The sequence below is a fragment of the Muntiacus reevesi genome, chromosome 17 (assembly GCF_963930625.1).
Source record: "Muntiacus reevesi chromosome 17, mMunRee1.1, whole genome shotgun sequence".
NCBI lineage: Eukaryota > Metazoa > Chordata > Mammalia > Artiodactyla > Cervidae > Muntiacus > Muntiacus reevesi.
The window spans coordinates 33,053-57,559 of NC_089265.1; the positions used below are offsets into that span (position 1 = coordinate 33,053).

Here is a 24,507-nt window from a genome sequence, read left to right on the forward strand (position 1 = left end):
GTCTTTATCATTCTGACTTACTTCACTCTGTATAATGAGCTCCAGTTTTATCCATCTCATTAGAACTGATTCAACTGTATTCTTTTTAATGGATGAGTATTATCCCATACTGTATATGTACCACAGCTTTCTTATCCGTTCGTCCGCTGATGAGCATCTAGAGTGCTTCCATGTCCTGGCTATTAAAAACAGTGCTGCGATGAACATTAGAGTGCACGTGTCTCTCTCAGATCTGGTTTCCTCGGTGTGTATGCCCAACAGTGGGATTGCTGGGTCATATGGCAGTTCTATTTCCAGTTTTTTAAGAAATCTCCACATTGTTCTCCATAGTGGCTGTACTAGTTTGCATTCCCACCAATACAGTAAGAGGGTTCCCTTTTCTCCACACCCTCTCCAGCATTTATTGCTTGTAGACTTTTGGATAGCAGCCATCCTGACTGGCGTGTAATGATACCTCATTGTGGTTTTGATTTGCATTTCTCTGATAATGAGTGATGTTGAGCATCTATTCATGTGTTTGTTAGCCATCTGTATGTCTTCTTTGGAGAAATATCTGTTTAGATCTTTGGCCCATTTATTGATTGGGTCATTTATTTTTCTGGAATTGAGCTTCAGGAGTTGCTTGTATATTTTTGAGATTAATCCTTTATCTGTTGCTTCGTTTGCTATTATTTTCTCCCATTCTGAAGGCTATCTTTTCACCTTGCTTATAGTTTCCTTTGTTGTGCAAAAGCTCTCAAGGTTCATTAGTCCCACTTGTTTATTTTTCTTTTATTTCCAATATTCTGGGAGGTGGGTTATAGAGGACATTGCTGCGATTTATGTCGGAGAGTGTTTTGCCTATGTTCTACTGTAGGAGTTTTATAGTTTCTGGTCTTACATTTAGATCTTTAATCCATTTTGAGTTTATTTTTGTGTATGATGTTAGAAAGTGTTCTAGTTTCATTCTTTTACAAGTGGTTGACCAGTTTTCCCGGCCCACTTGTTAAAGAGGTTGTCTTTTTTCCATTGTATATCCTTGCCTCCTTTGTCGAAGATAAGATGTTCATAGGTTCATGGATTTATCTCTGGGCTATCTATTTTGTTCCGTTGATCTATAGTTCTGTCTTTGTGCCAGTACCATACTGTCTTGATGACTGTGGCTTTGTAGTAGAGCCTGAAGTCAGATAGGTTGATTCCTCCAGTTCCATTCTTCTTTCTCATGATTACTTTGGCTATTCAAGGTTTTTTGTATTTCCATAGAAATTGTGAAATTATTTGTTCTAGTTCTGTGAAGAATACCGTTGGTAGCTTGATAGGGACTGCATTGAATCTATAGATTGCTTTGGGTAGTATAGTCATTTTGACAAAATTGATTCTTCCAATCCATGAACACGGCATATTTCTCCATCTGTTTGTGTCCTCTTTGATTTCTTTTTCTTTCTTTTTTTTTTGTTTTTTTTTTGTTTGTTTGTTTAGCACAGCTTTATTTTTTTTTTAATTTTATTTTATTAGTTGGAGACCAATTACTTCACATTTCAGTGGGTTTTGTCATACATTAACACGAATCAGCCATAGAGTTATACATATTCCCCATCCTTTCCTCAGTGTTTTATAGTTTTCTATGTATAGGCCTTTTGTTTCTTTAGGTAGATATACTTCTAAGTATTTTATTCTTTTTGTTGCAATGGTGAAAGGTATTGTTTCCTTAATTTCCCTTTCTGTTTTCTCATTGTTAATGTATAGGAATGCAAGGGATTTCTGTGTGTTAATTTTATATCCTGCAACTTTACTATATTCATTGATTAGCTCTAGTAATTTTCTGGAAGAGTCTTTAGGGTTTTCTATGTAGAGGATCATGTCGTCTGGAAACAGTGAGAGTTTCACGTCTTCTTTTCCTATCTGGATTCCTTTTATTTCTTTTTCTGCTCTGATTGGTGTGGCCAAAACTTCCAAAACTATGTTGAATAGTAGTGGTGAGAGTGGGCACCCTTGTCTTGTTCCTGATTTCAGGGAAAATGCTTTCAGTTTCTCACCATTGAGGATAATGTTTTCTGTGGGTTTGTCATATATTGATTTTATTATGTTGCGGTATGTTCATTTTATTCCTGGTTTCTGGAGCTTTTTAATCATAAAAGGGTGTTGAATTTTGTCAAAGGCTTTTTCTGCACCTATTGAGACAATCGTATGGTTTTTATCTTTCGATTTGTTAATGTGGTGTATTACATTGATTGATCTGTGGATATTAAAGAATTCTTGCATCCCTGGAATAAAGTCAAGATGTATGATCTTTTTAATATGCTGTTGAATTCTGTTTGTTAGAATTTTGTTAAGGATTTTTGCATCTATGTTCATCAGTGATATTGGCCTGTCATTTTCTTTTTCTGTGACATCTTTGTCTGGTTTTCAAATTAGGGTGATGGTGGCTTCATAGAATGAGTTTGGAAATTTACCTTCTTCTGCAATTTTCTGGAAGAGTTTGAGTAAGATAGGTGTTAGCTCTTCTCTAAATTTTTGGTAGTATTCAGCTGTGAAGCCATCTGGTCCTGGGCTTTTGTTTGCTGGAAGATTTCTGATTGCAGTTTCAATTTCCATGCTTGTGATGAGTCTGTTAAGATCTTCTATTTCTTCCTGGTTCAGTTTTGTAAAGTTATACTTTTCTAGGAATTTGTCCATTTCTTCTAAGCTGTCCATTTTATTGGCATATAGTTGCTGGTAGTAGTCGCTTATGATCCTTTGTATTTCTGTGTTGTCTGTTGTGATCTCCATTTTCATTCCTAATTGTGTTGATTTGGTTCTTCTCCCTTTGTTTCTTAATGAGTCTTGCTAACGGTTTGTCAATTTTGTTTATCTTTTCAAGAAATCAGCTTTTAGCTTTGTTGATTTTTGCTATGGTCTCTTTTGTTTCTTTTGCATTTATTTCTGTTCTAATTTTTAAGATTTCTTTCCTACTACTAACCCTGGGGTTCTTCATTTCTTCCTTCTCTAGTTGCTTTAGGTGTAGAGTTAGGTTATTTATTTGACTTTTTCTTGTTTCTTGAAGTAAGCCTGTAATGCTATGAACCTTCCCCTTAGCACTGCTTTTACAGTGTCCAATAGGTTTTGAGTTGTTGTGTTTTCATTTTCATTCGTTTCTATGTATATTTTTATTTCTTTTTTTGTTTCTTCTATGACTTGTTGGTTACTCAGAAGCGTGTTATTAAGCCTCCATATGTTTGAATTTTTAACAATTTTTTTCCTGTAATTGAAATCTAATCTTACTGCACTGTGGTCAGAAAAGACGACTGGAATGATTTCAATTTTTTTGAATTTTCCAAAACTAGATTTATGGCCCAGGATGTGATCTATTCTGGAGAAATTTTTGTGTGCACTTGAGAAAAAGGTGAAATTGATTGTTTTGGGGTGAAATGTCCTATAGATATCAATTAGGTCTAGCTGGTCCATTGTGTCATTTAAAATGTGTGTTTCCTTGTTAATTTTCTGTTTAGTTGCTCTATCCATAGGTGTGAGTTGGGTATTAAAGTCTCCCACTATTACTGAGTTATTGTTAATTTTCCCTTTCATACTCTTTAGCGTTTGCCTTATATATTGCGGTGCTCATATGTTGGTTGCATATATATTTATAATTGTTATATCTTCTTCTTGGATTGATCCTTTGATAATTATGTAGTGTCCTTCTTTGTCTCTTTACACAGCCTTTATTTTAAAGTCTATTTTATCTGATATGAGTATTGCTACTCCTGCTTTCTTTTGGTCTCCATTTGCGTGAAATATTTTTTTGCAGTCCTTCACTTTCAGTCTGTATGTGTCCCTTGTAGACAGAATATATAGGGGTCTTGTTTTTGTACCCATTCAGCCAATCTTTGTATTTTGGTTGTAGCATTCAACCCATTTACATTTAAGGTAATTATTGATAGGTATGGTCCTGTTGCCATTTACTTTGTTGTTTTGGGTTCACGTTTATACAACCTTTCTGTGTTTTCTGTCTAGAGAAGATCTAGAGAAGAGCTGGTTTTGTGGTGCTGAATTCTCTCAGCTTTTGCTTGTCTGTAAAGCTTTTGAATTTTCCTTCGTATCTGAATGAGATTCTTGCTGGGTACACTAATCTGGGTTGTAGGTTATTCTCTTTCATTACTTTAAGTATGTCTTGCCATTCCCTTCTGGTCTGAAGAGTTTCTATTGGTAGATCAGCTGTTATCCTTAGGAGAATACCTTTGTGTGTTATTTGTTGTTTCTCCCTTGCTGCTTTTAATATTTGTTCTTTGTGTTTGATCTTTGTTAATTTGATTAATATGTATCTTGGGGTGTTTCGCCTTGGATTTATCCTGTTTGGGACTCTCTGGGTTTGTTGGACTTGTGTAACTATTTCCTTCCCCATTTTAGGGAAGTTTTCAGCTATTATCTCCTCGAGTATTTTCTTATGGCCTTTCTTTTGGTCTTCTTCTTCTGGGATTCCTATGATTTGAATGTTGGGGCATTTCACATTGTCCCAGAGGTCCCTGAGGTTGTCCTCATTTCTTTTGATTCTTTTTTTTCTTTTTCCCTCTCTGCTTCATTTATTTTCACCATTTTATCTTCTGCTTCAATTATCCTATCTTCTGCCTCTGTTATTCTACTGTTGGTTCCTTCCAGAGTGTTTTTGATCTCATTTATTGCATTATTCATTTTAATTGACTCTTTTTTTATTTCTTCTAGGTCCTTGTTAAACATTCCTTGCATCTTCTCAATCCTTGTCTCCAGGCTATTGATCTGTAACTCCATTTTGTTCTCAAGATTTTGGATCATTTTTATTATCATTATTCTAAATTCTTTTTCAGGTAGATTCCCTATCTCCTCCTCTTTTGTTTGGCTTGGTGGGCATTTTTCATGTTCCTTTGCCTGTTGGGTATTTCTCTGCCTTTTCATCTTGTTTAGATTGCTGTGTCTGGAGTGGCCTTTCTGTATTCTGGTGGTCTGTGGTTTCTTTTTATTGTGGAGGTTTCTCCCAGTGGGTGGGGTTGGACAATTGGCTTGTCAAGTTTTCCTGGTTAGGGAAGCTTGTGTTGGTGTTCTGGTGAGTGGAACTGGATTTCTTCTCTCTGGAGTGCAATGGAGTGTCCAGTAGTGAGTTTTGAGATGGGTCTATGTATTTGGTGTGATTTTGGGCAGCCTGTATGTTGAGGCTCAGTGCTATGTTCTTGTGTTGCTGAAGAATTTGTGTGGTATGTCTTGCTCTGGAACTTATTGGCTCTTGGGTGGTGGTTGGTTTCAGTGTAGGTATGGAGGCTTTTGGATGATCTCTTATTACTTAATGTTCCCTGTAGTCAAGAGTTCTCTGGTGTTCTCAGGTTTTGGGCTTAAGTCTCCTGCCTCTGGATTTCAGTCTTATTCTTCCAGTAGCCTCAAGACTTCTCCCTCCATACAGCACTGATAATAAAACTTCTTGGCTAATGGTGAAAAGATTATCCACAGTGAGGGACATCCAGAGAGGTTCACAGAGTTACATGAAGAAGAGAAGAGGGAGGAAGGAGATAGAGATGGGCAGGAGGAGAAAACGGGGACTCAGGAGGAGAGAGACAGATCTATGCAGTACTCTGTTCCCTAAGTGTTCCCCATAGCCCAGAACACCCACAGAGATTCTCAGAATTGGATTGAGAAGAGAAGGGTGAGGGAGGAAATAGAGGTGATATGGGGGAGAAGAAGGAGAGTCAAATGGGGAGAGAGTAATCAACACACCCCTAAGTAAAAATGGGTATTGAATATTGGATTCTTAAATGTCCAAAATTGATATCAAATACTGAAAAACAAAGATTAATACTCTAGAGTAGAGGTTAGACTCTTAAAAATACAATATTAAAAACAAAAACAAAAAAATTAAGAAATATATATGAAGTTTGCTTTAAAAATAGGATTTTTTTTTTTGCAAGGTTATAGTGAAATGAAAATGAAAATTGAGGAGTAATAGAGGAGTAATAGAGGACTTTAAGAGAAAATAAAAGAAAAAAATTAAAAAGAAAAAAATTTAATTAAAAAATAGTAAAATATAATATGTGAAAATAAAAATGAAAATTAAAGAGTTATAGAGGACTTTAAAAGAAAATAAAAGAAAATGAAAATAAGGAGTAATAGAGGAGCAATAGGGAATTTTAAAAGAAAAGAAAAAATTAAATATAAATAAAAATAATATATTTTTAATTAAAAAAAAAATAATAAAAATATATCTAGGAATTTCTCTGTAGCTGTTGCGGCAGTGTGGGTTCAGTTCAGTTTCAGATAGCTCCTTGCTCCAGCTTACACTTCTCGATATCTATAGGCCCCTTCCAGTGTAGTCAGTGTTAACTATAGTTATTTTAATCTTTTGCACCTGTCACTTCTGAAGCGGTTCCCTTTGTTTATTTGGCTTCTGTTTGCTGGTCTCTTCAGTGTCTAATTTCCACCCTGACACAAGTGGGCAGAGGTGGTCTCTTGTTTAGATTCGCTTGTTCATTCGTGCTGTGGGGAGGGAGGGGCACTGCAGACAAATCTCAGCAGAAATACTCCACGAAAGCACAGACTCGGCTGGGCCTGCGTTATGTGCCTTCCCCGCCCAAGCAGTTCAGGCGGCCAGGAGCTTGACGAGCACACTCTCCCTGGGTGCAGCACACCTTATCCCCTCCATGGTCCCATCCTGTTTCCACACACGCTGGCCTGGTGAGTCTTGTGTCTCTGCTGAGGAGCTGGTCTCTAGCTGCGACCCTCCTGGCAGATGTCAAACATCCAGAATTTCAGGAAGTCTTTGGTTAGACACTGGAAGCCTGTTTGCAGTTTGGTAGGGTATGCTGTCTCTGGAGCTGAGTTTGCCCCTTTCCCCTCCCCCCTGCCTCCTGCCTCTGGTGGGGGATGGGCTGGTCCACAGCTGACTAGCTTTTCTCTGGAATTGCTCAGTCCTTCCTTTGTTCCTAAGCAATGCTGCCCACTCCTCTCCATTCAGCCCCCAGTTGCTAGTGGTGGATGCGAGCGTCTGGGGTACTTTTCTTCTGGGAGTTGCTTTTAGGCATGTAATCTGTGGGTTTGATTTATTTTTCCTCCCGGTTAGGTTGCCCTCCGAGATTCAAAAACTTCTCCCAGATCCGCCAGTGAGAGGGTTTCCTGGTGTTTGGAAACTTCCTCTATTATGACTCCCTTCCTGGGACAGGTCTCCATCCCTAAAGCTTTTTTTCTGTCTTTTTATCTTTTATATTTTGTCCTACCTCCTTTCAAAGACAACGGTCTGCTTTTCTGGGCGCCTGATGTCCTCTGCTAGCAATCAGAAGATATTTTGTGGCGTTTGCTCAGCGTTCAACTGTTCTTTCGATGAATTTGTGGGGGAGAAAGTGGTCTCCCCGTCCTATTCCTCCACCATCTTAGCTCCTCCTCTCCTTTGCTTTACACTTACCTTCTTTTCACAGCTATTTGTAAGGCCTCCTCAGACAGCCATTTTGCTTTTTTGCATTTCTTTTTCTTAGGGATAGTCTTGACTCCTGTCTCCTGTACAATGTCATGTACCTCCACCCATAGTTCATCAGGCACTCCGTCTATGAGATCTAGTCCCTTAAATCTATTTCTCACTCCCGCTATATAGTCATAAGGGATTTGATTTAGGTCATACCGGAATGGTCTACTGGTTTTCTCCACTTTCTTCAATTTCAGTCTGAATTTGGCAATAAGGAGTTCATGATCCAAACTGCAGTCAGCTTCCGGTCTTGTATTTGCTGACTGTGTAGAACTTCTCCATCTTTGGCTGCAAAGAATATAATCAATCTGATTTCGGTGTTGACAATCTGGTGATGTCCATGTGTAGAGTCTTCCTGTGTGTTGTTGAAAGGAGGTGTGTACTATGACCAATGAGTTCACTTGGCTGAACTCTATTAGCCTTTGCCTTGCTTCATTCTGTACTCCAAGACCAAATTTGCCAGTTACTCCAGGTGTTTCTTGTCCTCCTGCTTTTGCATTCCAGTCCCCTATAATGAAAGGGACATCTTTTTTGGGGTGTTAATTCTAGAATGTCTTGTTGTATTCATAGAACCATTCAACTTCAGCTTCTTCAGTGTTACTGATTGGGGCATAGGCTTGGATTACCATTATATTGAATGGTTTGCCTTGGAAATGAACAGAGATCATTCTGTCATTTTTGAGATTGCATCCAAGTACTGCATTTCAGACTCTGTTGTTTACCATGATGACTACTCCATTTCTTCTAAGGGATTCCTTCCCACAGTAGTAGATATAATGGTCATCTGAATTAAATTCACCCATTCCAGTCCATTTTAGTTTGCTGATTCCTAGAATGTTGGCATTCATTCTTGCCATCTCCTGTTTTTGACCATTTCCAATTTGACTTGATGATCGACCGAACATTCCAGGTTCCTATGCAATTTTGCTCTTTACAGCATCAAACCCTACTTCCATCACCAGTCCCGATCACAACTGGGTGTTGTTTTTGCTTTGGCTCCATCCATTCACTCCTTCTGAAGTTATTTCTCCACTGATCTCCAGTAAGTAGCATATTGGGCACCTACTGACCTGGGGAGTTCAACTTTCAGTGTCCTATCTTTTTGCCTTTCATACTGTTCATGGGGTTCTCAAGGCAAGAATACTGAAGTGGTTTGCCATTCCCTTCTCCAGTGGACCACATTCTGTCAGACCTCTCCACTACGCCCCAGCCATCTTGGCTGACCCCACATGGTATGGCTTAGTTTCATTGAGTTAGACAAGGCTGTGGTCCTGTGATCAGATTGGCTAGTTGTCTGTGATTGTAGTTTCAGTCTGTCTGCCCTCTGATCCCCTCTGTCAGTGCCTACCGTCTTACTTGGGTTTCTCTTACCTTCGATGTAGGGTCTCTCTTCACAGCTGATGCAGCTGACCTGTGGAATAAGAGGTATTATGTCAGAAAAGTCCCAGTGGAAGACATTATTACTGTCTGTCCTTAGGAAAATAGTAAACTAAAAGGTGTACCATATTCCTGGAGGGATTGTAGAGATTAGTGTACCATCAAACCTTGAAAGATGAGGGGATGGGAGTTACCACCACATACATGTTCAGCTCTCCTATGTTTGCCTGTTGCAGGGTATGGATGGCTCTTGAAGAGTGACAGTGGATAATTCTAAGGTTAGCCAGCTTCTGTAGTAGATGTATTGAATCACAAGAGCAAATTGTCAGAGCTGCTGGTACCTGGTATTTAGCTAGAAATGTGCTTTTTTATTACTGTGTCAGAAGTATCAACTACTTTATATACTTTTGATAAGATATTTCCTTGTCAACTAAAATTAGGAGAACAAACTCATTGGAATTTCCAGGAACCCAGTAGTATGGGGCATATAATGCTACCCACCCTTCTTTAGATGAAGGATAACTTGTTCCATCTGGCCTCTCCTATAACCAAAGACAATGCACACTGTCTCTTGGGCCTTATCTGATTTGAGAGTCAACATATCATTAATTTGGGTATCTTCCTCTGATTCAGCTGCAAAGTTACTCAAAGAGATGCTAGTTTTAAGTGAGTCCCAGAAATTCCCTGGTGGCTCAGACAGTAAGACACCTGCCTGCAATGCGGGAGACCCGGGTTCAATCCCTGGGTTGGGAAGATACTCTGGAGAAGGAAATGGCACCCCACTCCAGTACTCTTGCCTGGAAAATTCCGTGAACTGAGTAGCCTGGTAGGTTGTAGTCCATGGGATTGCAAAGAGTAGGACACGACTAAGAGAGTTCACTTCACTTCAGAAAAAGAAAAGGCTCTGTATAGGTTCATCCTGATATGCAAGCTTCTCTGAGACTCAGGACAAATGTTAATAATCCAGTAGATCCTTGGTGCTTAATGTGTCAGTCACAGATAAGAATGTTGGAAATCTTTCCAGGCCTTCATATGTGAATTTCAGTGCAGACACATAGGATTTTGGAGAAAAGTCTTGCCATCCTCCCAAGACAATTACTCTCCTTCGATGACATAGTGTTTGGCCTGCCACTGGGCCTTAATGGAAAGTGAATACTTCACCATGGGCCATCAAGTTACTATACAACCAAAGTTTCTGTCATGCACTTGGTATTATCTAACCCATCTAAGCCATAAACCGGGGTGTGCACAGCACTCCTTCATCATCAAATAAAGTGATATATGCATGATCTGGCCCAAGTAAGTTCTGATGGTAAATTTTCAGGGATAAGTGGCAAAAATTATCGTGGTCCCCACTCACATTACAATTCCTTCTCTCTCCCTGCCTACACCTATAAATTATGATCAATAAACAGAGGAATATAAGGTTTCAGACTTGTAAAGGAATAGATGTGCAATGATCTCTAAAATTGGAAGCTGCAGAAATGCAATCTCATGCTGAAAACTACCTGAACAATAGTAGCAAAAGGAAATCCTCCCAATGGGTACATTTCAAGGGGTGCACCCGGTCAATTATTGAACTTGGAAGGAGTGTTCAAATGTGCAGTATATACTGATTCATGGTTTTGGCCAATAATTGCTTGGATAGGCAGGGACTTTGGAGGGAGGGGGGATATGATTAGAAGATTGTTGACAAGGAAATTTGAGGAAGAGGTATATGTACCACAGATAACTACAATGGTGTGATTACTCACCTAGAGCCAGACATCCTGGAATGCAGAGTCAAGTGGGCCTTAGGAAGCATCACTAAGAACAAAGCTAAGGAGGTGATGAAATTACAGTTGAACTATTTCAAACCCTAAAAGATGCTGTGAAAGTGCTGCACTCAATATGCCAGCAAATTTGGGAGACTCAGCAGTGGCCAGAGGACTGGAAATGGTCAGATTTCATTCCAATCCCAAAGAAAGGCAATGTCAAAGAATATTCAAACTACCACACAATTGCACTCATTTCACATGCTAGCAAAGTAATGTTCATAATTCTCCGAGCCAGGATTCAACAGTATGTGAAACGTGAATGATCAGATGTTCAAGCTGGATTAGAAAAGGCAGAGGAACCAGAGATCAAATTGCCAACATATGTTGGATCATTGAAAAAGCAAGAGAATTCCAGAAAAACATCTACTTCTGCTTTAATGACTATGCAAAAACTTTTGACTGTGTGGATCAAGGCAAACTGTGGAAATTTCTTAAAGAGATGAGAATATCAGACCACCCCACCTGCCTCCTGAGAAATCCATATCCTGGTCAAGAAGCAGCCTTTATAACTGGACATGAAACGACAGACTGGTTCCACATCAGAAAAGGAGTACATCAAGACTGTATACTGTTACCCTGCTTATTTATGCTGGACTGTATGAAGCACAAGCTGGAATCAAGGTTGCTGGGGCAAATATCAATAACCTAAGATATGCAGATGACACAATCCTTATGGCAGAAAGCAAAGAGAAACTAAAGAGCCTCTTGATGAAAGTGAAAGAGGAGAGTGAAAAATTTGGCTTAAAACTCAACATTCAGAAAACTAAGATCATGGCATCCAGTCCCACCACTTCATGGCAAATAGATGGGGAAACAATGGAAACAGAGATAGACTATTTTGGGGGGCTCCAAAATCACTGAAGATGGTGATTGCAGCCATGAAATTGAAAGACACTTGCTCCTTGAAAGAAAAGCCATGACCAACCTAGACAGCATATTGAAAAGCAGAGACATTACTTTGCCAATAAAGTTCCATCTAGTCAAAGCTATGGTTTTTCCAGTAGTCAAGTATGGATGTGAGAGTTGGACTATAAAGAAAGCTGAGCACCAAAGAATTGATGTTTTGAACTGTGGTGTTGGAGAAGACTCTTGAGAGTCTCTTGGACTGCAAGAAAATCCAACCAGTCCATCCTAAAGGTGATCAGTCCTGAATAGTCATTGGAAGGACTGATGCTGAAGCTGAAACTTCAATATTTTGGCCACCTGATGCGAATAACTGATTCTCTGGAAAAGACCCTGATTCTGGGAAAGACTGAAAGTGGGAGGAGAAGCAGACAACAGAGGATAAGATGGTTGAATTGCATCACCAATTCAATGGACATGAGTTTGAGTAAACTCTGGGAGTTGGTGATGGACAGGGAAGCCTGGTATGCTGCAGTCCATGTGATCACAAAGAGTCAGACACGAGTAAGAGACTGATCTGAACTGATATGTACCACTTGTTTGAATGGGCAAAAAACTTAAAAATATTTTTTCCTGCATCACAGTTTAGAAATGGTAATTATGGTCTACACTACTACCTTTATTAAACTATTAGAAAAATGTGTGTTTCCTGTTCCCATTAACTTATGCTCTGCTTGCTTTGAGGCTTCAGTTACAAAACAGAAATATTCCCAGCAAGATACAAATATATTCATTTGAATTGTGAGCTAAGACTTTTGCCTGACAACTTTGGGCTGCTCCTGCCTCTGAATAAACAGGCAAGTAAGTAAGTTAGGGTGATGACTGTGTTATTGATCCTGATTACTAATGGAAATTGCAACTTCTCAGTGGAGATAAGAAAAATATGTCTGAAACTTAATAGCTTCCACAGATCCCCACTTACTATTATAAATTCTGATGATTAAAATCAATACAAAACTACAACAACCGCACCCAATCAGAATTAACAATGACCCAGACTTTTCACCACTGAAGGCCTGTGCCACCCATCAGGTAAAACTCCATGGCCAGCTTATGTTCTTTCTGAAGGTACAGAGAATGCAAAGTGAGTAACAGAAGAAATTAGTCAAAATGACCAGTCACAGTCATGTAACAAGTTATAGAAATGAGAAATGCTATTGCTGTGTGTCCAGTTTATTTCATGAATATGTTGGTACGTGTATATGTCACACACATGTGACATAAATACATACATAAATGTCTTTATTTTTTTCTTTTATTACTTTATCATGTAACATAAGATATGTTTAACTAGATTCTTTCTTCTCAGGTGAAACTAACCTTTTTGTGGATTTTTTTTCTTTTTTAGAAAGATTTTTGTTGCTAGTTTTCTAGTCAGTGTAGTATTTTTTTCAGTGGTTTATTTATTTAATATTATTTATTCATATATTTGGTTGTGTTTGGTCTTAGTTGCTGCATGTGGTATCTTTAATTTGTGACCTGCAAACTCATAACTGCATAGTGTGAGCTCTCTAGTTCTCTGACCGGGGATTTAACCCAGATCCTTTGCATTGACAGCACAGAGTGTTAGTGACTGAAATACCAGGGAAGTCCCCGCAAAGTGGGTATCACTATCCCATTTTATAGATGAGGGAAACACAATTAAATGTGAATAAAAATTATTGTGGGTGAGAGGCCATGGAGTTAAGGACCATGAGTACTAACTTCTAAGTAAAAGAGCCAAATAATTTTTTCTATTTGGTTGCCTCACTCCTTCCTACCATGGAACCTGCACAGATGTGTTCACTTCTGCAAGGATGCTTCCCCATGTTCTCAGTCCATCTGTCCTAGTTAATTCCCTTTCCTATTTCCACTATAAGCCCAATAAATTTAACTTTAACTTGATCATAATATTTTCTACTATCCTGCTAATATCTATAGAATCTGTAATTCTATATATTATTTCATTCTCTATTTAAGCAATTTGTCTTTATTTTCCTCTCTTGTTTTACTCTTTACCTTCTTCTTCTCCCCCTCCCTACTGTTCTGAGGGGCATTTGGTTTTAATGATCCTTTAAAGAAACAGCTTTTTGTTTCATTATTTTTTTCTATTTTTTAATTATTTTCATTTCACTGTTTGGTTTTTTTCTTATACCTAATTTCTGTGTATTGCTTACTTGTTGTTTATGTTCCTTTTATTTTTCTAGCTTGCTAGGTCAAAACCTTTGCAAATTGGTTTTAGACATGATTTCTGTTTAGACTATATATATATATATAAATTTTCTTTTAAAGACTTTTATTGCTTTCCATGGACAAAGGTCCATCTTGTTAAAGCTGTGGTTTTTCCAGTAGTCATGTATGGATGTGAGAGTTGGACTATAAAGAAAGCTGAGCACCAAAGAATTGATGCTTTTGAACTGTGATGTGGGAGAAGACTCGAGAGTCCCTCAGACGGCAAGGAGATCCAACCCGTCCATCCTAAAGGAAATCAGTCCTGAATATTCATTGGAAAGATTAATATTGAAGCTGAAACTCTTATACTTTGGCCACCTGATGTGCAGAACATTTGAAAAGACCCTGATGCTGGGAAAGGTTGAAGGCGGGAGGAGAAGGGGATGACAGAGGATGAGATGGTTGGATGGCATCACCTACCCAATGGACTTGAGTTTGAATAAACTCTGGGAGTTGGTGATGGACAGGGAGGCCTGGCATGCCACAGTCCATGGGGTTGCAAAGAGTCAGACATGACTGAGAGACTGAACTGACTAACGGCTTTCCAATCCTGCAGCATGGAGAAGAGAGTCAAACATACTTTAAGGTGAGTATAGTAAGAGATTATTTCTAGATGTGAACAACTATAGGAAAAGCACAACTAACATGTAATGTGTGTGCTCAGTCACTCATCATGCCCGGCTCTTTCTGACTCCATGGCTTACAGACTGTCAGGCTCCACTGTCCATGGGATTTTCCCAATAGGAATACTGGAGTGGGTTACCATTTCCTATTCCAAGGGATCTTCCCAGATCAAGAATCAAATCCATGTCTCTTGCATCTCCTGCCTTGGAAGGCAGATTCTTTACCACTGCACAACCTGGGGTCAGAATGTGTAATATCTTTGGGCTACTGTGTTAAACATGTTAGAGTCCAGTGGGTGCCTGGAGTAGAAATGAGGAATTAAAAATAAACAAATAAATAAATAATTATATATATATATATATATATATATATATATATATATATATACACACACACACACACACACACATATATGTAAAACCTTGCATGAACGCATGGACCTCCCTCATCTGATGAGATACAGGGACTAAGGACAACTTTTTACTCAACCTGTTCCCTTAGGTTCTACTGACACTCTTCCTCCTCATTCACATATTCACAACAGGTGAAAAGGGACTAAACAAAGCAAAACTAAATAAGACAGCAAAATATATTATGTATTTCCCTTCAAATCTAAATAGCACATAAAAATAAATAATATCCTGTAACCAAGTCATTATATGGCTTGTAAGTTTCATGTGGGTGTATTTAAATCTTGAGAGATAATTTCCATATTTCTAGTCTAATGGTAATGATGTGATGTTTATAAGGACATATACATTCTCTTCTTATTCTTTCTTACTATATTTATGTAAAAGGACAATAAAGATTACAAAGTTATTCAATGTGTATTTTAATGTATACAATGGTAAACATCAGCAAATTCAGTCTTTGAAGAAGTTATTTTAGGAAAGGTGAGAAATAGACAAACAATGATGCTATTTCATCAGTGCTACATATTATAGAAATACTGAACCATTCCTGTGGTAACCCTCAAGAGATTCAATTAAATAAATAAGACTCAAGCCTGTCTTATAGATCCCTTTAATTTTATTGACTTTATTCCTATAATTATAACCACACACACATTGACTGCTATAGAATGCCTGTGGGATTTTTTTCCCTCTTGCCTCTGTTGTGCTTTTAATCAAGGTAATTCCAGCAATGCTTACCTAAATGCTTCTTTCAGATGGACAATTCATGGGATAGTCAGATGTATTCCATACCTATTTGTTGTGTCAAATCACAGTCTCAGAAAAATAAAAGGGAACAGCCTGAAGGATAAGCTGACATTTCAAAGAAATGTAAAATCTTGCAGAAGTAAACTTTGTGCTTTGTTACACATTTTTATGTTGTTGTTTAGTCACTAAGCTCTGTCCAACTCTTTGCAACCCCATGGACTGTAGCCTGCCAGACTCCTCTCTCCATTGGATTTCCCAGGCAAGAATACTGAAGTAGGTTGACATTTCCTTCTCCCAGGGCTTTTTCCCTACCCAGAGATTGAACCCAAGTCTCCTGCTTTGACAGATGGATTCTGTACCACAGAGCCACCAGGGAAGCCCTGTGTATACCTTAAATTTATATAAAATATTGGGATTTTGAAAATTTTTTTCATATTTTTTATCTGAGTGATCAGAATCTTAGAACTTGAATTCTTCTGGACTAATTTTCTTGGTGGTCATTTTCAAGAGAGAGAATTCAGAAAAACCCAGACATCAGTTTGAGGAAAAACTGAGAGTTTTAAGCCTTTATTTGTATTTGTATTTGGAAGAAGATATTCCAGTATAATGAAAATACTATGAGATTCCAAGCCATACAGAATTTGTTTAGATATAGAATTCCCCTTGGTACTTGTATAAACTTGTGGTCTAGCTACCTTATCTGCAAAACAGGGGCAATTACACATTCCCTAACAAGTGGTGGTAAAGGGGAAATGATTAATAAATGAAAAGTTTCTAGTATTGTGTCTAGAACATATACAGATTTTCCTACATGGCACAGTGGTAATGAATCTGCCTGACAGTGCAGGAGGCCCAGGAGACAATGGATCAGTTCCTGGTTCACAGAACACCCCCTGGAGTAGGAAATGGCAACCTGCTCCAGTATTCCTGCCTGGAAAATTCCATGGATAGAAGAGCTCTCCAGTCCATGTGGTTGCAAAGAGTCAGAACACGACTGAGCACGCACACCAGAACACATAGTTTGTATATGGTTATTTCCGCTTTTTACTCTAATTACAGCAAATAATAAATACTACAAATTTTAATTTCATGATTTTCTTTACCATTGATATGTTAGACACTAAAAGAAAAAAATCCTGTCAAATTTCCTTTGATGGATTTATACACTATTTATGTACTTTTGTGACTTTAGTCATAAATCCTTTTTCCTAATACACTTTATTTAAGTGTTTTATTTTTCCCCCTTTTAAACTGCTGCTTGTGTCTTTGCAAACAGTTCCTAGTGGAGATTTTTCTTAAAGAATTTCAAGTCTGAAGAAGGGATTCTTGGAAGAAACTCTTTAACAGGAAAGTATGTGAAAAAGTTAACTCAAAATTCTTACTTCACTCAAAAGACATATGCACCTAAGCATATATATGTATGGGTGGTGTGTGCCGTGGGTGTATGTGTGGGGGGGGGGGGTGTGGATATGCATGTGGGTGTGCAGAAAGAGAGGGAGAGAGAAAGGGAACAGGGTAGGAAAAACAAAGGAACAGCAAACCATAGGGAGTTTTATGAATTTAGTTAAAGAAGATCAGAAGGAAAATGAGACCTGCTCTAAAGGATATTTTCTCATGAGAAAGTATTTTCCAAAGTGATGTTCAGTCATTGTAATTAGTGCAACACTGCCCTAGATGTTGAGTGCTGAGACTCAAACCCATATTTAAGAAACATCCTGAAGCAAGAGATACACTTCCTACAACTTTGATTCTCTAGTTTTTCTACTCTTTTGTACTAAAATTTTAATGAAAAGTTATCCTAAATTTGTTTGTGTGATGTGATCAGTCTTCCACATAAATAAACTTGGTTTCTCAATTTATATATAAATAAGCTTTTTAATAAGCTCTCTTTTATACACAGGCTAAGCTTATACCAACACTAAGGTTTATTCCTTAAGCTTATGTAAATCTAGTATGGATTTTTCCATCCAATTTCCCTGTTACAGAATAGAAAATCTAAAGATAAAACAATTAACTGATGAACATGACGGTGTCTATTTTCTTCGAGGACAGTGGACTTTCTCCAGTTACGTGTTGGAGTATTGTCCTGTGGAGTTGACAAGTTAGAACAATAGCCTATTTATATTGGATATTATTTACATGATTTTTTTGACATAAGCAAACAGATCCATCGTTATCAATTTCACTTTTCAGTTGAAGAAAGAGGCTTCAAGAGTATGAACTACTCAGTGCTCACAACAAAAACATCAACAAACAAACAAAACTAATAGGAACATGTGAGCCTGGATGCTCATCTCCATGATCATTTAATCACAGATCTGTACAACACATCATAGTGTTCCTCAGTAGTACCATTAGGATCCAACTCATTGAAATTAACAATATTTGAGGTAAACCGTGACTTTGCTGTGAAGGACATTTGGATATGGATAGAAGGTGATACTTTCAACATATTGACTTATCTGCTTCTAGGTATACTACATCAAAAAGGTGGCACTGTTCAAAATGTGTATTTAAATAAGTAGGTTATTATTTAATCACATTAAGTTTTTCAGATTTCAAAAGAAAATTTCTAGTTCTTGAAAATGTTTATTAAGTATCAACAGTAACCTCCATATTTTGAATAATCAGAAAAAAATTGAATTTTAACATAGTAATAGCATGTCTTCCTGTATTCACATGCCCAATACTTAAATTTCTCTGTTCCCAGTTACTACATGTTCTGAATCTTGACCACACCTGCCTAGGAGAACCTTTGAAACTACTTATATTTTTAACTAATTTAGGTAGGCTCTGCTATAATTAAAACATGCTTTGCTTTAATTTCAAGAATATATATGGAGTTCAACTGATTGTACGGAATGCTCATCTGTGACTGGAACTTTATACAAGATGCGTATGCACATGGAGAAGGGGAGAGATTTTCTTAAAGTTATATAGAGGACTAAAGGCTGAGATGGAGATTGGCCTTCATCTTTTATAGAGATACACAAGAGCTGGAGTTTCATTTGGTCAGTGAGGGCTGTTACATAGTTCCCAAGGGCATGAAGTCTGGTGTCAGACTCAGGCTCATCTTGGTTTGATTTTAATTTAATATCTTAATAATTTGGTGCAATTAGCTGAATACTCCAATTTTTTTTTTTGTTTTCCAATATGCAAAATGAGTATCAGAATACTACCTACTAGTTGGTTATGAGTTAAATCCCTGCAAAATGTTTACAAATGATCCCAGATTTATATACTTATTCTTTTAAAATATCATTTGAAATATGATGCCCATGATCTAAAGAAAATAGATTATCTATAGCAAATCCTCTATGAGTAACATCTTTTTTCATCACACAAGTAACACAATTTTTTTAAATGCTATTAAATATGTATCATGTTCTCTATCATTTCAGATAAACTGAATTTCTACTGTGTATTCTGAACTCAGCTCAGCTTCATGGAAAATCAGAACAATGTCACAGAATTTGTTTTCATAGGGTTATGGGGAAATAAGAAAATGGAGTTACTGTTTGTCTTCTTGTTCCTGCTCTGTTACCTGACTGTCTTACTGGGGAATTTCATCATCTCACTCACCATCACCTGCAGCCATCTAATGCAACAACCGATGTACTACTTCCTCTGTCACCTCTCCCTCATGGATGTCAGCTATACCTCCACGGTGGTCCCCAGGCTAATCAGGGACTTAGCTGCAGCAAGAAAAAACATTTCCTATAACAACTGTATGACCCAGCTCTTCACTGCCCACTTGCTGGCAGGTGTGGAAATATTCATCTTGGTGTCCATGGCTTTTGATTGCTATGTCGCCATTGTCAAGCCCCTGCATTACATGGTCCTCATGAACAGACAGAGGTGTAACATGTTGATCGTCCTGGCCTGGGTTGTCAGTTTTTGGCATTCTATTGCTTTACTTCTCACGGTACTCAAGTTACCTTTCTGTGGCCCTAATCAGATAGATCACTATGTGTGCGATGTGAAGCCTCTTTTGAAACTGGTGTGCAAAGATATTCATGTTGTGAGTATCTTAGTGATTGCAAATTCAGGGATGGTAGCTGTTGCCATTTTTCTTGTCCTAGTAGCTTCTTACATAATCATACTGTATAATCTTAGAAGACATTCTTCTGCAGGGCAAAAAAAAGCTCTCTCAACTTGTAGTTCTCACATAACAGTTGTAGTGTTATTCTTTGTGCCCTGTATCTACATTTATGTTCTACCTGCAGGGAGTGAGAACAAGGATAAGGAAATCTCTGTGTTTTACACTGTGATTGCTCCCATGCTGAACCCTCTCATCTATACCCTGAGAAACATGGAGATGAAAATCACTATGAGGAAAGTATGGTCTAAAGTGACACATTCAGATTTAAATTAAATAGGGTGATGCATTTGATGTCCCGAGGACATGTATCCATTGAGATATTATTGAAACATACTAGCTTTCTTTGGGGAGTTGGACTCAATGACCTCTGACATTATATGAGTGAAAGAATCATGTTATTGTGATTCAGATCACAATCTGCTCCTTTATGGATCCAGCTAGTTCTGGGTGTGACTATTTGGATTTGACCATTTTAATGTAAGAATTGTACTAAAGCACAGCCACTGTCATATAACAGGCCTCTGCAAAAATTGCTGTGAAACCTTATTTTCCTTGGAATAACATCCAACCTGTTGAGCCGTGCATTAGAAAATTGTTTGACTCTAACTAGCTAATCTCAGAAATCATTGCATTGAAAGAAAGCACGGTGTTACAATAATAGGCTACAGGATCAAGGAGACATGGGTGACTACTGACTCTAAATTTTTAAGTCAGCCATTGTTCTCTGGTGGGCCCTGGGATGGTGAACTTAATGCCACAGACTAGACAGCTTTCATTTTCTCAGGCTCAATTGCCAAGAGCAGAGTGGGGCTGTGAGCTGTTACAAGCCCAGAGATATAGCAACTGGGGCATGGGACACTGAGCCAGTGAAGGGGCCCTGATGGATGCAGCTGTATGTACTACGTTCTGCATACTACATGGTACCACAAGATTTCAGTCTTTATCCTTTCACACCCCAACAATCACAATGACTTTAAAAAAAAGAGGCCCTATTTTTCCTATCCAACAATAGCAGGCAGGCAAGTGCTTTATGGAGTATAATTGGTTTTTTAATAAGTTGAAAATCCTTCCTGACAGTAAAGTGCCCTTTTATTTGAGTCATCACTCTTTCTGATGGATTAGAATCCTAAAATGATGGTATGAGCAATACCAATAAGTTCTGAAGCCTGAAAGAATTTGAAAACATGTAACAATCTTTTCTACTTACCCTTTGGAGGTTCAGTGACTCATTTCTTTTATATCTTAGTTATGGATTGAAATACCAATATACTACCATTACCATTATGATATATAAAAGTGAGCAGCTATTTATGAAAAATTATTAGAACTTAGTAAGAATTTTTATATATAAATATATATGTTTTATAAGTTTATAAAGTAGTTTCAGGTCTCACGTACATGATTACACAGAGCACAAAGAAGAAAACAGCCACTGTGATGTGAGAGACACGCCTTGTGCCTTGCCTCTAGGTGGTGGGTCATAGGGAGGACAGGAAGACCACATAGCAGACCATGAGGAGAAGGAAGTCTAACAGACAGATGCCTCCACTGTTGGCAGAGGCAAGTAATCCTAGAGCGTGAGTATCTGTGCAGGTAAAATTAAGCAAGGACTCCGACCACCCAAAAACTGATCTATGACATTACAGCCACAGGAGAGTAATCAGAAAAGCAAGAGGTTGCATGAAGAAAACCTCCCACACACACCACTGCCACTAGCAGACCACATGCCCACCAGTCCATGACGATTGATTAGTACAAGGGCTTACAGATGGCCACATAGCAGACACAGGCTATCACACTATGCAGGATGATCTCAGGAGTCTCTGAGTAAATGTTCTGAGAAGATTTGGGTCATGAATCCTTTGAATAGGATGGTCTTTTTTTTTTTTTTCATAGATTTAGACTATAATCAATATAAGGATATTCACAGAGGACTAGCAAGCATCCAAAAAAAATAATAAAATAAAGAGCGAGAGAAATGGGCCAGGGAAAAGTACATGGGGGACTCCTGTAACAGTCTGGCAGTGATGATGACCACCATGAGCACATTTCTGACCACAGATGTACATGACCAAAAACAAAACAAAGATGATTTTATGAATCTTTGGAATCTGTGTGAGTCCTAGGGGAACAAATGCTGTCATGCTGTTCTTATTCTCCATGTATTTCATGTTATGATTATTTATATTACTTGAAAAATTAAGGCAACCTTGAATTTATTAAACTTGCTTACTCTTGCTGTTTTTATTGCTCAGTTGCTAAGTCATGTCCAGCTGTTTGTGAACTCATAGAATTCAGCATGGCAGGTTCCCCTTGTCTCCCAGGCTTCTCTGTCTCCCAGAGTTGATTTTAATTCACATCCACTGAGTCAGTGATGCCATTTAACCATCTCATCCTCTGCCCTCCCCCTTTCTTTTCCTTTTGCTTTCGATTTTTCCCAGCAAGGGTCTTTTCCAATGAGTTGGCTCTTTGCATCAGATGGCCAAAGTATTGGAGCTTCAGTATTAATTCTTCCAATGAATATTTGGGGTTGATTTCATTTAGAATTGACCAGTTTGATCTTCTTTTCAATCCTAGAGACTCTCAAGAGTCTTCTCCAGCACCACAATTTGAAGACATCAATTCTTTGGTGTTCAGCCTTGTTTATGGTCCAGCTCTTATATCTGTACATGACTACTGGAAGAACAATAGTTTTAACTATCAGATCTTTGTTTGCAAAATGATGTCTCTACTTTTTAATATGCTTTCTAGGTTTGCCAGAGCTTTCCTTTCAAGGAGTAACTGTCTTTTAATTTCATGGCTACAGTCATCATCTGCAGTGATTATGGAAACCAAGAGAACAAAATCTGTCACTACTTCAAATTCCCCCCCCCCCCGCCTTCTATCTGCCATAAAGTGTTGGAACCAAATGTCATGTTCTTAGGTTTTAAAATGTTGATTTTTCAAGTCAATTTTTTTACCATACTCTTTCACCCTCATGAAGAGGCTCTTTAATTTCTCTCCACTTTCTGCCATTACAGTGGTATCATCTACATATCTGAGGTTATTAACATTTCTCCCGCCATTTTTTATTCCAGTTTCTGATTCATCCATCCTGGCATTTCACGTGATGTACTCTGCACAGAAGTTAAGTTAGCAAGGTGACAATATACAACCTTGTCACAATCCTTTACCAATCTTAAACCAACCTCAAACAATACCACATTTGTGCTTCCAAATTTCAAATAAAATGTGGTATTGCATCATTGAAAGTATTTTGACCTTGACCTTTCTCTCAGACATAGCTTTTCCTTCTCCAATTCTGCTACAGATCATGGGCCATCAGACTGCTCTGAAAATTGTTAAAAGCAACTTGTTAGTAAGTGTATTTGTTTGAAAGTCAGAAAGATTAAACTAGAATCCTGATTCTTTCACTTGAAATTTCTTTTACCTAGGATATATTTCTTGGCACTTCAAAGTTTTGCTTTCTCATCCATAAAGATAAAATAATATTATATACTTCACAGTTTTTATAATAATTGAATGAGGAAACATATGAAGATAACAATCACTGTGATATAAGTATATACAGATGTTTTATCTATTTTTGTGACTCTGTATACACTTAGAAAGTAAATTAACATAAGGCACAGAAACATTTAACTGTATATTAAGTTCAGGAAGAGTCAACTTTAATTTTAGTTTTAGTGAGGGCAAACAGAGTCGTATCATCCTTAGTGGTTGATCATAGCAAAGTGCTTCACATTCATGCCTGGGACTAAACAGTTGTTGATCTATTTATTTAATAATTATGTTGATGCACCTACTGCATATTTGAATTTTGTTTTCATTCTCATTATTAGTTGTGATTGATTACTAAAGGAGTTGTCTCATTGTAAAAGCCTGATTTTGAAATAGGAAAACTGGGTCTTTTCATTTTCTTAATTTCAATGAGCCTAGAATCTATTTCAAAAAATGTTAATGGTATTTATCAAGCATTTTTTAAAAAGATTTGGGACAAGGATTAAATTCTCTTTTTAAAAAGTATTGTAACAATGATTATACAGAAAGTTAACGAGTGTTAATAAGCTTTAGAACTATAGAAAAGCTTGCTTCAATATTAAATTAACCTTTTTCTTATTTTTTTCATTTTTAATTTAATAATAATTACAATGTTGTGTTGCTTTTTGCCCTACATCAACATGGATCAGGCATCGGTATATATATGTCCCCTCCCTCATGAGCCTCCCTCCCATCTCGCACCCCATCCTACTCATCTAGGTTGTCACACAGCCCTGGTTTGATCTTAATGAGAGTTTAGAGTATTCAGAAACAATGCCATCTTCAAACTGACCTCTTCTTGAATATGACCTCTCCTTTCACTTCTTCTTTGAATATGAAAGATAAGCTAAACTTGGGAAGAGACTATTCAGATAACTCAGTATCAAGGCAGTAGTCAACAAGCAAGTTTTGTTTTGTTTTTTAAAGTCTAATTATTTCCTTGTAGCCCGAAACCTCAAAATGTTTGTATCAAAAACTTTGAATTTGAGCTTGGAATGGATTCAGTTGAACCACTGTAGAGGCATGGTCTTCTTTAGACAGCTCTGGTTCTGTAATTAAGAGGCAAAAGGTGTGGTGGAAGCACATTCAAATGGATCATTCCACCCATGATGACTCTTGCTCTGGAGATTCGAACACACACACACAATTTTCATCTTGCATTACATGAATATTTAAAGAAATTGCTACAAGGCTAAAGGATTTTTTCTTGTAGCTGCAACTTTCTTTCCCAGGGATTAGCTATTTTCTTTGATAGAAAGATTTTGTCTTAAAAACAGGTATTCTGAAGAGACACCTTTGAAAAACTTAAATTTGAGTGGGGAATTGTATTGTTTACACTTAGAG

General features: G+C 37.7%; 1 protein-coding gene across 1 annotated transcript; it reads left to right on the top strand.

The window, feature by feature from the left end:
- Positions 1–18,966: 18,966 nt before the first annotated feature.
- On the top strand, positions 18,967–19,896 carry LOC136148727 (olfactory receptor 4P4-like). Its single transcript, XM_065908413.1, has one exon. It carries the CDS (start codon positions 18,967–18,969, stop codon positions 19,894–19,896), a length of 930 nt encoding a protein of 309 aa, XP_065764485.1.
- Positions 19,897–24,507: the final 4,611 nt, after the last annotated feature.